Below are 16,365 nucleotides of genomic sequence, written 5' to 3' on the forward strand. Positions count from 1 at the left end.
CACATCGCAAGAAGAACTGAGGGCAGGTGGACCAAGGCAGTCATAGAATGGATCCCACTTGATCAAAAGCATCCACGAAAGAGACCTAAAACAAGATGGAGTGACGGCATCAGCAAATATTCTGGACCCAGTTGGCAAAAGAAAGTTCAGGGCCGCATTGGTTAGAAATATGCAGAAGAGGCCTCTATCCAGCAGTGGACAAACAATGGCTAAAATGATGATGATGATGATGATGATGATGATGATGATGATGATGATAAACACCAGAAATACCTGTTGTTGCCTCTGTTCTTTCCTAATATGGTACTTCCTGGAAGATGAGTCCCCCAGATTGGAAGGCATTTGATGAACAGATTAACATTGACTTGGTTGTGAGTGTCTATTTGCTTGTCTTGGCAAAAGATAGCATGGGTGGCCAACGGACCGTACTTAGTCCAATTCCTCATTAGTGACCATTTGGAAAGCGGGCTTCCTAATGGAACTGCTCATAGCATCATTAGGATGTGCAAGCCCCATCGCCATGAGGGTTGCCTGGTTACTGGACCCATTTTTGGAATTTGCACACTACGTGGGACCACAAACTCTGAACGAGCTGCAAGCCAGGTTTGCACAACATGCTAAACTGCACACAACTAACGACAAGGAAGATTCCATTAAGGCAGGGGTCCCCAACCTTGGGCACTTTATGATTTTTGGACTTCACTGGCTGAGGAATTCTGGGAATTGAAGTCCACAAGTCATAAAGCGCCCAAGGTTGGGGACCCCTGCCATACGGGAGAATATTTGTAGCTCAAAGTCGAAATGAGGGGTCCCCCCCGAGCTTGTTTTCTTGCAGGCGTTTCACTACCCAACTAGGTAATATCATCAGTGCTAGTCAAGGGGACTAAATGAGGAAGACTAAAAAATAACCAAGCTGATCTCTGGGGTAAAGGCAACCACAAGGTTTTTGATGAAGCCTGCCTGTGGCACGAAATGGGGAGGGAAGGGGGAACACGTGAAGTCAGCTTGTCATTACTAGTTGCAAGTCATTCTTGAGGGGGAAACGCAACTGCTATATTTCCACGACGTGAATCTGGTTTTTCCTTGGCAGCGTCACAGGAAGATAAGCAGATTCAACATGGTGCAACTGCCTTTCCCCAGGGGTAGGCAAGCTTGGCTCTTTTATGACTCGTGGACTTCAACTCCCAGAATTCCTGAGCCAGCTTGGCTGGCTCAGGAATTCTGGGAGTTGAAGTCCACGAGTCATAAAAGAGCCAAGCTTGCCTACCCCTGGGCCCCTTTCCCAACCCAGTGGCTCCAGATGGGTTGGGGCTACAGCTCCCATCATCCCCGGCCAGCCCGACGGAGGCTTGTAGAAGCAGAGCGCCTCCTCGCACCCGGCGGCCACTACCGTTAAAACAAGAAAAAGCTGCGATGAAAGGGGGGGAAAAAAAAACAACCAACCCTCCCCGCGCCCCGTCTCTTTGCAAAGATCCCGCCCGGCTCGAACGGACTACAGCCGGAGATCAATGGCGGACTACATCTCCCAGGAAGCCACTCGGCGCCTCCAACCTATCCTTGTACCCAAGGGGAAAACGCGCAGGCGCAGCAGCCGGGCGGAAACAGCGCCTGTAGTTTTTACAACTCTTCGGGGCTGGGACTTCTCCGGCGGCGGGGTGAGTCCGGCGGGGGCTCCGGAGCATCGGGCAGGCACCGGGCGGGGGGGCTTCAAATAAGCCAGAAGTGGGAGGGGTTTTTTTGGGGGGGAGGGGGAAATTTGGCCCCCCTGTTTCTCGATAGTTGCAGAGTCGAGCGAGCAAATGGGGGGGGGGAGCAGGCGGCGTAGGCTGACTTCTGCCCTAGAAAGGCGGGGGAAGGGTGGGACCGCCTTCTGCAAGCTGGCGCCCCCCACCGGGTCGCTGGAGCTCCGGCTGCCAGGTCGTGCGGCCAAGGAGGATGGGCTGGGGAGTCCAACTGGGGGGGGGGCGCGCCTCTCTTGTTTCCCCGCGGGGGCTGCCAGGGGAAGCTGCGGGGAGGGGGTGTGCGAGAGGGGAGGGGGAGGGAAAGGAAAGTTGGGGCGCGGCAGGAGCCCCGGTCCTTCCAGTTCTCTTTCTCTGCTCTTGCTTGAGGGAGACGTGGGGACCCTCCACACCCGGGGATCTCCCCGCCCCGCCCTTGTCGCTGGGAACAAACCTTTCCCCCCCCCGCCCCAATTCTGGAGCATTTCCCTTTTCTACCATCTCCCATTCAAGCTCAGTTTTGCCCGGGCAAGCCCAGCCTAAAAGCTGGGTCTCGAACTGCGTCTTAGTTGCTTTTTGACCCTTCCTGTTGAACTTGGCAGCGCCGACCTTTAGAATCGATATTAGTCACTTCCAGCGAAGCTTAAAAGCCTCTGTTTTGCTTTTAAGTGCTCTGGAATTTAAGGATTAGATTCCCTCTGGTATTGATCTTTTTCACCCCATAGGGGTGAAAATATCCAGATTTCTCCCCCCCCCCCTTTGCATGGTCTCCCATTGTTTTCGATGCCTGCTTTTTCTTCCCGCCCTTGTTGGGCTGAACAAAAGCAAGCTTTTTACCTTTGGGTAAGGAGGGGAGGCGTGAACAAACTTGTTGCTAAGGTGGTTCAGGGGTACCAGCTTTATTTCTCCTCCCCAAAAGTTTCAACTTCAATCCCACCTCGGTCTGGGAAAGATTATCCAGACCTAGCCGATACAAGCCAATACTGATAGTGCTGTGCTAGAATAAGTTGGGCAGCCTTTACCTATATAATGCCCTGGGCTAGAAGTGTTTGCAATTGTCTGTCTCATCCTAGCTGGCCAGGGGTCTGTAGTGCAACCGTTGTAGAACCCTCTTCGTATTTCCTTCGTGTTTTTCCTGGAATTTTTCCAGTCAACTGTCTGAGCCCGCTTCTTAATCACTGCTGCAGGAGGAGACAAAGCGTGCACGGGGTGTTGTTCCAGGAAGAACGGGTGTTACAAATAGACCTGTTCACTTAGGATCTTGGGAGGAATTATTTTCTTGCTGAGGTTGTTTGAAATGTCCCCTTGCCAGCGTTCTGTCATCTTGGATGTGTTTGCTCTGCCTGGTTTCAGTTTGGGCGAGGAGGGGAGGGTGTATTCTCAGGTAAGATGCTGTCGGTGGATCCCCTTGCAAAGTAGGTTTAGGAATCCAGTTTTCAGCATTGCCCAGAAGGAATCGGAGAGAAATTAGATTGGCTTTTACCCATTAGGCAGAATAACAGAGCAGCGAGGAGGTAAAGAACTGCTTGCCTACAGCTCTCCCTGCAGTTTGTTCTTTAAGGTGTGGTGAGGGACCTGTGCCAAGATTGGAGAAAGCTGCTAGTTTTTATACACAATAGAAAAGGCTGCTATTGTGTCCTTTGCCTCAGGCAACAAATGTCTCCAGCCAGGCCTAGATCCTTCCCCATGTTCTTGTTCCTGCTTGCACGCTTAGAGGTTCGACAAACCAGCACCAAGAACAGGATAAACTTAGCAGCTTTGGAAAAGACTACAAGCTGATCCCAGCTTGCAAGACTGAGACCAGGATGTGTAAAGATAGACCCACTGATGCTCCTTTTGGACTTTTGAAACTTCAACAGCTGTTTGTTCAGTGAGGGGTCCTTGTGCTCTCTGAGTTTGCTTGTTTTCTTGCAAATGTTTCATTACCCAAACTAGGTAACATCATCAGAACTACATGATGTTACCTAGTTTGGGTAATGAAACATCTGCAAGAAAACAAGCAAGCTCAGAGAACACCAAGAAGCCCACAGCTCTCCTCCTCTTCCTCCTCCTCCTCCTCCTCCTCCTCCTCCTCCTCCTCCCCTTCTCCCTCTCCTTTCTAACACTGATGATGTTTCCTAGTTTGGGTAATGCAACGTCTGCAAGAAAACAAGCAAGTTCAGAGAGCATCAAGGACCCCTCATGTCAACCCTGAGCTACAAATATTCTCCTTTATTGTTTCTTCAGTGGCATTCGGATGCTAAATCTTATCTGTCAGCAAACGTTGGTGGGTGTATCTGTTGATGTAGGTCAGAGTCCTCAAACTCTTCTCACTTTGGAGAACCTGGATGTAGGGTTTAACCCCCATGCTATACGGTCACTATATTAAATCAGGAATTTCTCTCAAAATTGCTTGCCTGCTGGTTAGTTTGTGTTTAGGGCAAAGTTTGTGGCTGTGTCTGACTCTTTTTCCCAGGCATAAGAACAAAGCAAAGAATGTAGAATAAAAACAAAACTCTCCAAGACCTCCCAGATTATCTACTGGTGATGAAAAACTGGGATGTGAAGGCTAGTGTGGTGTAGTAAATTAGAAATAGGAAGAGCAACATGAGTCACCCAGAGTTGTTTAAGAGGGGCAGCCGTAGAAACTTTAAAAAAAAAAAAAATGATAAAGAGGAACTTTCAAAGCCTGTTGAATTTTGACCAAATACTATTAGTGTTTGATCTTTCCTAACTGCTAGGTTGCTGACCTTTGATAGCTGACATCTAACTTTTAGTGTAGGCGCATCCTAAATTCAGAGAACTACCTAATCTCAGAAATGTTTTCTGATAAGGGCTCTGGAATCAGGCACTGGCTTCTAGATGAATGAAGGAATGTCAAAAGTTATTGAATTCCTAAAATTTTAACCAAGAGGAAAGGAAGCCTAACTGGTAGAATCCAGATATCTGCTCTTTTTAATTTCTGCAATCGTGCCTCAATTTCAGACACGGCTACCATTCGGATTTAAAAAAAAAAAAAATACATAAGAGGGGATGTATTTTCTTGAACATTGTGGGATTAAAGAATGTGCAAAGGTAAATTGGGTTCTGTTGCTTTAATAGAAAGGCATTTCCGGTGCTGAGAGTACAGCTAAGTGGAAGCCGGAAATAAGAGCATTTGAAAGGTCTGTTTCCATCCAGAAATGACACTTAAATAACAGGCCTCCCCTGGTGCTCTGGGCTGTGTTTGCTTGGGAAATCTAGACCTATTCAAAATATTTTCATAATTAACTGGGACATCCTGCCCAGTCAGCTTTCTGGTGTGAGAGTCGCAGATGAGGCAGAATTCATAAGGATGGTTTGGGAGAATATCATGGTTAGCTTTTTAATCTTCATCATTCCTGCGCCTAATGCTGGCTCATTCTTTGGTGTGTTTCAGAGGGATATTATGCATAAGATGTGCCTGGTATTTCTCATAGCAAAACTAGCTATCGGTTGCAAGAATTTCTATCTAGGATGAGCTATTTAACAAGGTGTCATTATGTATGGAAAGAAAAGGAGGAGTCTCCCCGTATAAATAGGATTGCCTTTCCAAGAAAATCTGGTTTCATGGTTAGAATGATTGAGATGAAGCAATGATCCTTTGGCGCAGACAGCCATTTCTCAATTTCATTCATGCTTTCCAATCCGTGTCCTGCAAAGAACGATTACACAGCAACAAAAATCTGGATATGAGGCCGGCAATAACTGAGCCAAACTGGCAAGCTAGCAAGGTAGAAATGTTTGGGGAGTGCTTTCTTCTTCTTGTGCCATATCCGTTATCGGACGTTGGCGATCATGTTGGCGATCCTGTTTTTATCAGCAGCCGCACGAAAAAGCGCTGCTGAGTTTTGTCCAAACCAGTCCCTTAGATTTTGAAGCCACGATGTTCTTCTTCTGCCTGGACCTCATTTGCCTTCCGTCTTTCCCTGGAGGATTAAATGGAGTATGCCGTGTTTTTCTGGGTGTCGCATCACATGTCCGAAATATTCTAATTTTCGTTTTTTAATTGTTTTGATGATTTCCCTTGGCTTTCCCAGGCGGCTTATCCCCTCCTCATTTCTGATCTTGTCAACCCAGCTTCTACGTAACAGCCGCCTGTAAATCCACATTTCCAATGCTTCTAGTCTCTTCAGGTGGCCTTCTGTCAAAGAGACCAACTCTCTACTCCATAGAGCAGGATAGCACAAATATAGCATCTGACAAGCCTGATTTTCAGTCTTAGGCTTATGTCGTGACTGCAGAAGACCTTTTTCATTTTGAAGAATGCTGTTTGAGCTTTCTCTATCCTAGTCTTTGCTTCAGTGGTCATGTCTATTGGCCTCTTTTGAATTCAAACAAGGGGTTGATCATGGACCTGAGATCCGGAATGGCCTCAGATCGCTTACCCGAAAGGAGACCCACGTCAAATGATGATTAATATTCCCAAGTGGCAGAATTCTTCAAGGTGACAAGATACAGTAGTGGCCAAAATTGTGGAAACCTTTTGGGAAAAGTGTGTTTTTGAGGTTTGATGGCTAATAACACCCCTTTTTTTGGAGTAGTACCATAAAATTATACATTAATGGAAAGGTAATCAAGAATGTAATGCAACAAAGTTTGTTCAATTATCTGTACTGTATTCTATGAACAGTTATAGCCAAATAACCAGAAAAAGGACAACTTGCTTCGGTTGATATCAGGTAGCTTTCCTTCATCCGATTGTAGCCAATGAACACGAGTGTTTAGAGAGGCAATCGGGTGTCATCTTGTTTTGGCCATGAGCCAATCAGATCACAGTAGGATCCAGTTATTGATGTCATGTACTGAAGCTGAGAGGAGAACATTTGTCAGTGTGTTATGTGATCGCTATCAAGTTGGCTGGGTTTTTTTGTGTTCTTTCACTAAGTGAGCTTGTAAAACGTGATAAAATTAAAGTAATGGTGCAAAGAGTTGACCGGTTGCCCAGAAAGCGATGTAAAATAGCATTGTTAAGCGAACAAGGCTACAGTTATAAAAAAAATTAGAAGAAAAATGGGTGGAAACCTAACCAAAGGTGGCATTTCTACTGTGCACTTTTCCCAAAAGGTTTCCCCAATTTTGGCCACTACTGTAGTCTGTATATTCAAAACACTTTTCTTCCAAAATAACATTCAGATGATGCAGCATTCTGGCTTGTTAGTTGACTTCAGCTAAAAAGCCAAGAATAACTAGGAATCTTCTCCCCTTGGGAAGATTTCTCTGGCTGTCAAACAGTGCTACATCAATCCTTGAAAGAAGAAATATAGCAGGATCACTCATAAAACCTGTTTAAAGCAGACAGACAATATAACAAATCCTTTCTTCATTGCAACAGGGCTCCTTTAGGCATAAGGTAGAAAGTCAAACCTGAAGTGACAATTTACATACCTGTTGAACAGGTTTGCAGGGCTGCCTGCAGGTTTCAAGCTGGCTAGGGAAGCAAGCAAGGGAGCATGTTAAAAACCCTCCATGCTACAGTAAGTTGTTGTGTTTCCACGTTAATGGATTTAATGGTAATAATCATGCAGAGAACTTTGCTGGACCATGCACAGTGCAGAAGTGAAGAGTTAACTTTTCTACCCTTGTAAGAGTCTAGAGGGAGAAATGAAAACCTCTAAGATTAGTCTTCCTGAACTACTGGCCCAGTTTCAAGTCTCTGATTGATGGTGGAGAACTGATAAACACCAAAGCTTTAGCGAAGGTTCATCTGGAGATGGATTAGCAGAAGATGTGCGGCTAGAAATAATGATAAAGTGTACATTTTGGGGCATGCTGGCCCGAATTAGCCCCCCCCCCCCATTTATTTTCCTGTGAGGTGATTTTCTATTTCAAAAAAGGAGTAATGGGACCTTACTGGGAAGTTCAATACCTCTTTAAAGGTATTCGGAATGGGGGGGGGGAGAAACAACACTCAAAGATTGCAACGTGCCTCTCTCGATAACCTGCTCCAGGACTTGAGAACACGCCAGGTCAAAGGGTCCTGGATACGGGCATTTTGTCAACCTGTTTGTTTAGATTTTAAATCAAGAAGGTTGGGGGGTGGCTGCCTTCATACATCACCTGACGATAATGTCCACTGTGCACATGAGGGATTAAAACATTGATTTTTATGCCAGGAATTTGCCTAGGACGGTGGTGGCGAACCTATGGCACGCGTGCCAGAGGCGGCACTCAGAGCCCTCTCTGTGGGCACACGCACCATGCCCCAGAGATGGCAACCGTCCCTCTTCAACCAGCCGCCCGCTAACTTGCCAAGGTCCCACGTGGCCGAATGCATCCCACCACGGCTGGTTTCCCTCCCCCCCGTCCCATCCCTCCTGGCCTCACATGCTCTCCTTTTCCCAGGCACGACCCACTGCATCGCCTCCTCAGCTGTCGGCCATCCATCTAGCTCAGAGGCGGCTTCTCTGAACTGGCGGCAGGCTGCAGAGCCCCAGAGTGCGGGATCGAGGGACCAGCAGGCTGTGGCTGCTGATGGACACTGTCAGCCCCCATGCGCTCGCTGGCCTCTGTGTGCGGGGGCCGATGGGGTCAGGGAGCAGCCGCCCTGGCACCTGCCTCGCCTTGCCCTGTGACAATGGCACCCCTGCCTCGTCTTGCCTCGCCTCACTCCGCAGGACGAGCCTCCTGCCCACCGCCCCATCAGCCGGAGACCCCCTGGATCTCCCCTAACCTTTCCCGGCCCCCACAGGCGTCCCTCCCCACGAGCAACATCGAGGTGATCATGCCCACCTTGGCCACACCCACCCAGTTTGCGATGTCCACAGCCATGCCCACCCAGTGGGCCATGCCCACCTGGCACCCGGTGATAAATAAGTGGGTTTTGAGTTGCAGTTTGGGCACTCGGTCTCTAAAAGGTTCGCCACCACTGGCCTAGGCGCTTGAAGAACCTTTGCCAATCAGGGCACAGTTCTGGAAAACTTTGCGCCCATTTTACAGATAGGGGATACTGAGACCATCCAGCAGCAGCAGATCAAAAGCGGGCAAAAACGTAATACTTGTAGACAGAAAAGCGAGCCACACACCTCCAGAAGTCTCTTCCTACTTTTTCCATGGGCCGTCTTCATGCCTCTGGATTTCCAACAGTGAGACTTCCTTGTTTACTTGGCAAAACGTGGATTTTTTTTTTTTTAAACCACTGCCACCTTGCAGGATGCCTTGGGTTTTTGGTTTTAATTTCCCAATCCTAGCATTTTCTAATGTCGTCCAAGCACTGGGCAATTTTGGGAGTTGAAGTGCACAGGTCTTAAAATTAGCAAGGTTGAGAAACACTATATGCTAATCAATCTGCTTCTGCTTATTATTCTTTGGTGAGATCAACCAGATGTACTGTCTGCTCTATTTATAATTAGGCCAGGCTAATTTGGCTTAAAAGTCAGCCTGTAGTACTCCCAACACACCATCATCTGGTGAGTGTTATCAACCCAGTGTGGAGAAACAGGAGAGTCTACGGTTGTAGTCAGGCTGGATTGATGCCTATTTATCGAGAAGAAAGGCTTGCGGAGTCTGGCTTAGCAACGGAATTATTTCCAAATGATTTTATCCAGGACGATTTGCAAAGCACAGCATGCTCTGACTCGTTTGTAGGTGGTTGCGGCTCAGCATGGCGTGGAACTGCACAAAAACAGCCAGCCACCCATTTCTCTGTGTGTTGGGCCAGTAACACCCACACGCCAAAGAGGGAGGAACACGGGGGGGGGGGAAGGAGCAGAGGGAGTACATGGCTGGGCTTTGTGGTAGGGCAGTAGCCGTCATGTCTTCTTCTGGAGAACTTCCAAAGCCTCATTCGGTGGAACCAATCAGAGGTGCCAAATTTGCCGAGGAGTAACAACTTTGCACACTGAGCCAGTTCCAGATATAACTGAGTGTTTTCTTTAGACTGGCTTAGGACGAAACTCCCGCTGGCAACCCTCGCTCATCGAAGAGAACAGAATTGTTCTTGTGTGTGTGTCCAACCCATTGTTGAAAGGTCTTTTCCGTGGTGCACGCCCGCCCACCAGTACTGTGATCTTCTGTGATTCTAAAAACATATGCCCTGATGCTCGAGGGGAGGGGAACACACACACAATGGGGGCTTGGCACAGACAGGGCACAGCTTGACAGCTAATGGTGGTGCCATGCCTGTTAACCACAGGAAGCCGTTTTCTTTTGAGATACTGGCTTGAGCTGAACAGTAGGTTCAGGAAGAGGAGAAAAACACTTGTGGGCAAGGGCAGGAAGTCTGGCGGGCTCACTGTCTGCAAGATTGGGGTGCTTCCATTTTTAAGCCATTATATTGCTTTGGTCGTTCCTTGATTGGGGTGTTGTTTACTTCTTGGTTGTTGGTCTAGTGTTAATCTTCCTATTAATCTCTGCTCATGTGTGTGTGTTGCTTGCTGGGGCGGAGGGTGTTTTGGTACCAACAGAGATGAACAAGCTAACATTAAATGTGGAGTCTCCAACCCTGGCAACTTTAAGACTTGTGGACTTCAACTCCCAGAATTCCTCAGCCAGCATGGCTGGCTGAAGAATTCTGGGAGTTGGAGTCCACAAGTCTTAAAGTCGCCAAGGTTGGAGACCCCTGCATTAAGCAACAGCCTACTCAAGGAACCACCAAGAATACTTCCAACAACGGTGACTAGGCAAACCAGTTGTATATAAAAATAAGAGCAACCCCCCCCCCCCCGCTCCCTTCTAGCGCTGATCACATTACGTAGTTGGGTAACGAAACATCTGCAAGAAAACAACCAAGTTCAGACTGCACCAAAGTCTCCACAGAACTTGAAGTGTTTTGTGTTGCCCTGAAGAGCACCAGAGTTGATTATGATGTTGACTGGACTTGTGGAGCCAAAGACTTGGCTGGCTCTCCTATACAACATCCGTTTCCCTGTGTGATACTGTACAGAATCCCTGGCTGACATAACAGGAAGTGCAATGAATATTGAGAGAGAGCCAGGTTGGAGAAGGTTGATAGGAAATGTGTGCTTTTTAGTGAGAGAACATTCTGGGATGGCTGAACTAGAAGGCCAACATCTTCTCCGTGGCTGACGGGGGAATTCTGGGAGTTGAAGTCCCACACCTTAAAGTTTATCAAGGCTGTTCTAGATGCATGTTAATAATGCTTGGGATAAATACATGTCCATCATCCAATAACTGTTGTGCATCACCTTAAGTTTTGGGGGGCATACTTAGCCATCAGCATAGCGTTAAGCAGTTGTAGATAACTTCTCTTGCACCTTCAGACGAGTTGCTCATGTGAATTACACTCAGTTCGCGGAACTTTGCAAAATGTTCAAGACTATGAGTACATTTATTTTTCCCCTTTCTGTCCTTCCAGTTAAAAACTCAAAGCTAAGACCTTGGTCTTGCTATTAGTTGCTCAAGCTACTCAACATTGGTCTGCCAGAGTGATGGCACTCCCTTTCCGGAAAGACTTGGACAAATACAGGGAACTTGATGAAGATGAAATTTTGGGCAAGTTGACTGAAGAAGAACTGAAGCAACTGGAAACTGTCCTGGATGACCTTGATCCAGAGGTGCGTACATGTGGCTCCAATGCTTTGTTAGCATTTCCGTAGTGTTTCCATAGGTTTCTGGATGGAAGAAGGGTTCAAGTGAGGAATCAGCCTAGACTCACTATGTAAGCACAAGAGAGTTAGCTCTGACTTAAATCCCGTAGAGCAGGGTTTCCCACCTTGGCAGATTGAAGATGTGTGGACCTCAATTCTCAGATTTCCCCATGCTGTCTGGGGAATTCTGGGACTTGAAGTCCACACGTCTTAAAGTTGCCAAAGTTGAGAAACTGTGCCTTACAGCCTTATCTGCTCTTTCCCAGATGAAAGCTGCCAATCTGGGGAGATTCCTGTATTATAGGCAGAGAACAATGAAGTAGCTAGTTTGAACTCTACAAATGTGAATCTGATTGTTCACGCCTGGTAGTTCTGAAAAGCACACGGTAACTTGTGGTCTCCTGGCTGTGGTTGAACTACAATGCCTGGCATTTCTCATCATTGACCATGTTGTCTGTTGGAAGCGATGATTGAGCAACATCTGGAATGGCATTATGTCAGAGCATGCACAGTCTTATTGCGCTGAGATAACCGAGGAATAAACACTGGTCTATATTAAATGGTGGTTTATCTTACACTAGCTACAATATCATACACCAGGAACAATATACATACACCTGTTAATACAGCAGTCTCCAATACACAGCAGTTACAGCAGGAAGCAGAAGAGAGAGAGAGAACACATTTGTGGAGCCTTCCCTTTTATACAAGGCTCCTAAAAGAGATACAGATTCAGCTGGCTCTTAAAGGGACACAGACCCTGCTGATTCATTCCCAACATTACATCTTACATCAGCTGGTTAGCTTTTAAATCATTACCGTGACACATTACATTTCATGAATGCCTCTGTCGGCCTGCCAGTGAGAATGGGTAGGAGATATTTCCTCGGCACCAAAGCCTCTGATTCCAATTCATTCTCATGATACATTTGAGGCTTTATATACTGAGCAGCCTCAGAATAAGGCTGGCCCTTTGGTTCACTCCCCGCGGGAATGGAAGAAGATTCACCTCTTCCTTTCGTTTCACAGAATGCCTTGTTGCCAGCGGGATTCCGGCAGAAGGACCAGACTGTGAACAAACCCGGCGGGCCTTTTGACCGAGAGAAGCTGCTTTCCTTTTTGGAGAAACAAGCCCTGGAGCAGAAAGACGTCGAGGAAGTTGTGCCTTACACGGGAGAAAAGAAAGGTAGTGGCTTCCACTGAGCAACTTGGCTCGTCCTCGCCCCGCTTCCTTTCTCTCTGCCCCCACTCTTAGGCTGGATTCATATGCAGGTGGTCCTCACTTTACGACCACAGTTGGGGTCGTAACTTCTGTTGCTAAACGAAGCAGTTGTAAAATGAGTCACGCCTGATTGAATGGCCTTTTTTTTGCTGTGGTCATTAAGCGAATCAGCTTCACCGGTTGCCTTTGCTTGTCAGAAGCCAACTGGGAAGGTCACAAATGACAATCGCGGGATTCCAGGATGCTGCAACCATTGCAAATCCATGCTGGTTGCCGAATTTTGATTCCCATGATTGCGGGGAAACTGTCGCAGTCATAAGTGTGAGGACCAATTCTGAGTCAACTTTTTTCGGCACCATTGTAATTTTGGTTGTAAGTTGAGGGCTGCCTTTATCAGACTGAGCTATTTTGGGCTTATTAAGCCACCATCAATTGGATGTGCCCCCCCCATAATTAACAAACCGGGGGGGGGGGGCTGAGTTCCCTCAGAATCACACTTAACCTATTTTATTTTATTTTATTATATTATTATTATTATTATTATTATTATTATTATTATTATTATTATTATTTTTAATTTAATTTAATTTGATTTTTTATTTTTACTTTTATTTTTATTTTATTATTAATTTTATTTTACCACACCCACTTTATAACAAGCTCCGGACTTAGCCCAAAGTGTGAAGGCACGTTTCACATCTCCCTTGCCTTCCCTCTCTTGAGTTCTAGGCAGCACAATTCCATCTCCAATTTATTCCCAGAACAACAGCCCTGTGAAGTAGGCTGGGCTGAGAGGAGGGAAGTCCCCTCATCCTGTCCAATCCCTTCATTCTAGTATAGGGCTCCTCAAACTTGGCCACTTCAAGACTTGTGGACTTCAACTCCCAGAATTCCCCAGCCAGCCATGTCCAACCTTGGCCAGTTCAAGACTTGTGGACTTCAACTCCCAGAATCCCCCAGCCAGCCATGTCCAACCTTGGCCACTTCGAGACTTGTGGACTTCAACTCCCAGAATCCCCCAGCCAGCCATGTCCAACCTTGGCCACTTCGAGACTTGTGGACTTCAACTCCCAGAATTCCCCAGCCAGCGCTCGTAATATAAGCCCCACCCCAAAATAAGCCCCAGTTAAGAACATCAGCCAGACCGACGCATTTAGTACCGTATTTCCCCGAATATAAACCCTAACCGGAAAATAAACCCTACTGCCTCTTTTGGAACAAAACTTAATATAAGACCCAGTCTTATTTTCTGGGAAACATGGATAGGGAGAAAGCCCCATAGGTTCTGAGCGAGGGTTGCGGTAATAGAAAGCGTGCACAACGAGCTTCCCTGGAGTTTAAAAAAAAAGAAATGGGCCAAACCCCCCCCCCTCAATCTTTCCAAAAGATCAAACCTTTTTCTTTTTTTTTTAAATCCAGCATTGCTACTCAGAGCCTTGACCCTTTTCTCCTCTTGTTCCAGTTTGGGTGAAAGGAACAATGAGCCACTGTAGCCTGCAAAGAGAGCTGATGCAACAGAGTTTCCTTTCACAAGATGGCATTTGTGATGTAAATTTTCACTGAACCGACAAGGGCAGCTTTGTGGCTGAGAGGTCGCGGAGTTCTCAAATGGGTAGTCTGGGAAAAAAACTGGCCCATGACCCCAGTCAGACAACCCTGGTCTATGTTGGTAAAACTAGCTTAGATGGACCATGTCTGATGAGAAGGATGGGATGGAATGGGATGGAATGGAATGGAATGGAATGGAATAGAATAGAATAGAATAGAATAGAATAGAATAGAATAGAATAGAATAGAATATATGGAATGGAATTAGTAGAATAGAATAGAATAGAATAGAATAGAATAGAATAGAATAGAATAGAATAGAATAGAATAGAATAGAATAGAATAGAAAATAATAGAGTAGAATAATAGAATAGAATAATAGAATAGGATAGAATAATAATAGAATAGAATAGAATAGAATAGAATAGAATAGAATAGAATAGAATAGAATAGAATAGAATAGAATAGAATAGAGCTGGAAGGGACTTTGGAGGTCTTCTAGTCCAGCCCCCTGCTTAAGCAGGAGAACCTCTACTGTCCCAGACAGGTGAATGTCTAGTCCAGGGGTAGGCAACCTTGGCTCTTTTATGACTCGTAGACTTCAACTCCCAGAATTCCTGAGCCAGCCATTCTGGGAGTTGAAGTCCACGAGTCATAAAAGAGCCAAGGTTCCTGCCCGTGGTCTAGTCTCTTCTTGAAAACCTCCAGTGATGGAGCGCCCACGATTTCTGGTGGCAAGCTGTTCCACTGGTTGATTGTCCTCACTGTCAGGAAGTTCCTCCTTAATTCCAGGTTGCTTCTCTCTTTGGTCAGTTTCCAACCATTGTTTCTCGTCCTGCCCTCTGGTGCTCTGGTGAACAACTTGGCCCCCTCTGCCTTGTGGCAGCCCCTTCTATTCCTTTTGTAAGACCTGGTTTATAGTTCAGCATAATATATGGAACAAACCAGAACACTTGTTTGACAAACCCCAATTAGCACAGGGGGGAGTTCCCTGGTGCTAATACTTCGGATATCTCTCTTAAGCGTTGAGGCAATCTCGGTGTATTTTTTTTTCTGGTTTCCAAGCCGAGCAAAACTGGTTCTGAGCAGCTTCCTCAGTAAATAATAGCAGTGTTCCCAAATTATCACCAGAACGTCCATGGCTTTTGTGAACGCCTGTGCAGATGTGTTCTCTGGGCAATGCTTGTGTGGCTTATGCGTCAAGAAGGAAGAATCTGCACGAGCTTTTTGATCGTCTGCCAACTGTTAAGTCATTATTTCCAAAGGCCATAAAGAGTAGGGATTTTTTTTAAAAAAACATCTTTGGAGTCAGTAAACAATAAGCTTCAGTTTTTTCCTTAAAGTGTTTGCTCATTACCTGGAAAAAGGCATCTGAATTTTTCTCTAAAGACAAGCAGAAACGAGAAGAATCTTGCTAGCTTCGATTAAACAAACTTAGGTTTCAGGTAGGGCCCTTTTCACAGAGGGAGCAGTTCCCTTGCATTCTTAGGAGTTTAGTCACAGCATCTGGAAGAGAACAATAGGCCATCTTGGGTTTGAATGTGGTTCAGATGAGGTTAGCCTGCTTCGCTTCGAAACGAATCGTCCGATCTCCGCAAAAGTTACTTCCAAACAGAGCTGACAAAATATTTTACTCTTTTGTTTACTTTTTAAAAAAAAAAACCCCATAAAGCTTTGCTATTGCTAATAAACAGTATTTGGAGCCAAGGTGAAAAGCAGGAAAGTCTGATTAATGAACCAACGATAGAAAATGCTTGCTTTGTTCTAGAACAGTGTTTCAGCAAGTTTAAGATAGGTGGACTTTAACTCCCAGAATTAGCTGGCTGGGGAATTCTGGGAGTTGAAGGCCACACATCTTAAGTTGAGATTGTGAAACACTGGGGTTTTTTTTGGGGGGGGGGTTGTTGTTCAAAATTTAATTTCTTCAATTGTGCCTTGGCCAAGTCTCCTATATTGCGAACAAAGTGATAGGTGGATTACAGATCATTTGGAGCAGACAAAGAATGGGAGGCGAGTGAAATAAACAGTCTGGAGGTTTCAGCCTTGAGGGTTTTTCATTTATTCAAATCAGGGGTCTTCCAACTTGGCCCTTTTATGACTTGTGGACTTCAACTCCCAGAATTCCTCAGCCAGGCCGCAGATTCCTTCCCACAGACCGGTACGCTCCCACAGAGTGGGTCTCCTCAGGGTGCCGTCGGCCAAGCAGTGTCGGCTGGCGACCCCCAGGGGGAGGGCCTTCTCTGTGGGTGCCCCTACCCTCTGGAATGAACTACCCCCCGAGATCCGGATAATTCCGGATCTCCTTACCTTCCGTCGCGCCCTCAAGACATGG

The 16,365-nt window shown here is 46.3% G+C and overlaps 1 protein-coding gene across 1 annotated transcript; it reads left to right on the forward strand.

Annotated features, from left to right (window-relative positions):
- The first annotated feature begins 1,594 nt into the window (after positions 1–1,594).
- LOC107288570 (tropomodulin-3) lies at positions 1,595–12,466 on the forward strand. Its single transcript, XM_015817238.1, has 3 exons — positions 1,595–1,655; positions 11,032–11,230; positions 12,293–12,466. The coding sequence occupies exons 2-3, from the start codon at positions 11,105–11,107 to the stop codon at positions 12,464–12,466; spliced, it is 300 nt and encodes a 99-aa protein (XP_015672724.1). The 5' UTR covers positions 1,595–1,655; positions 11,032–11,104.
- Positions 12,467–16,365: the final 3,899 nt, after the last annotated feature.

Source organism: Protobothrops mucrosquamatus, unplaced genomic scaffold, assembly GCF_001527695.2.
Source record: "Protobothrops mucrosquamatus isolate PMUCROS unplaced genomic scaffold, P.Mucros_1.0 scaffold_8, whole genome shotgun sequence".
In the NCBI taxonomy this organism is placed as follows: domain Eukaryota; kingdom Metazoa; phylum Chordata; class Lepidosauria; order Squamata; family Viperidae; genus Protobothrops; species Protobothrops mucrosquamatus.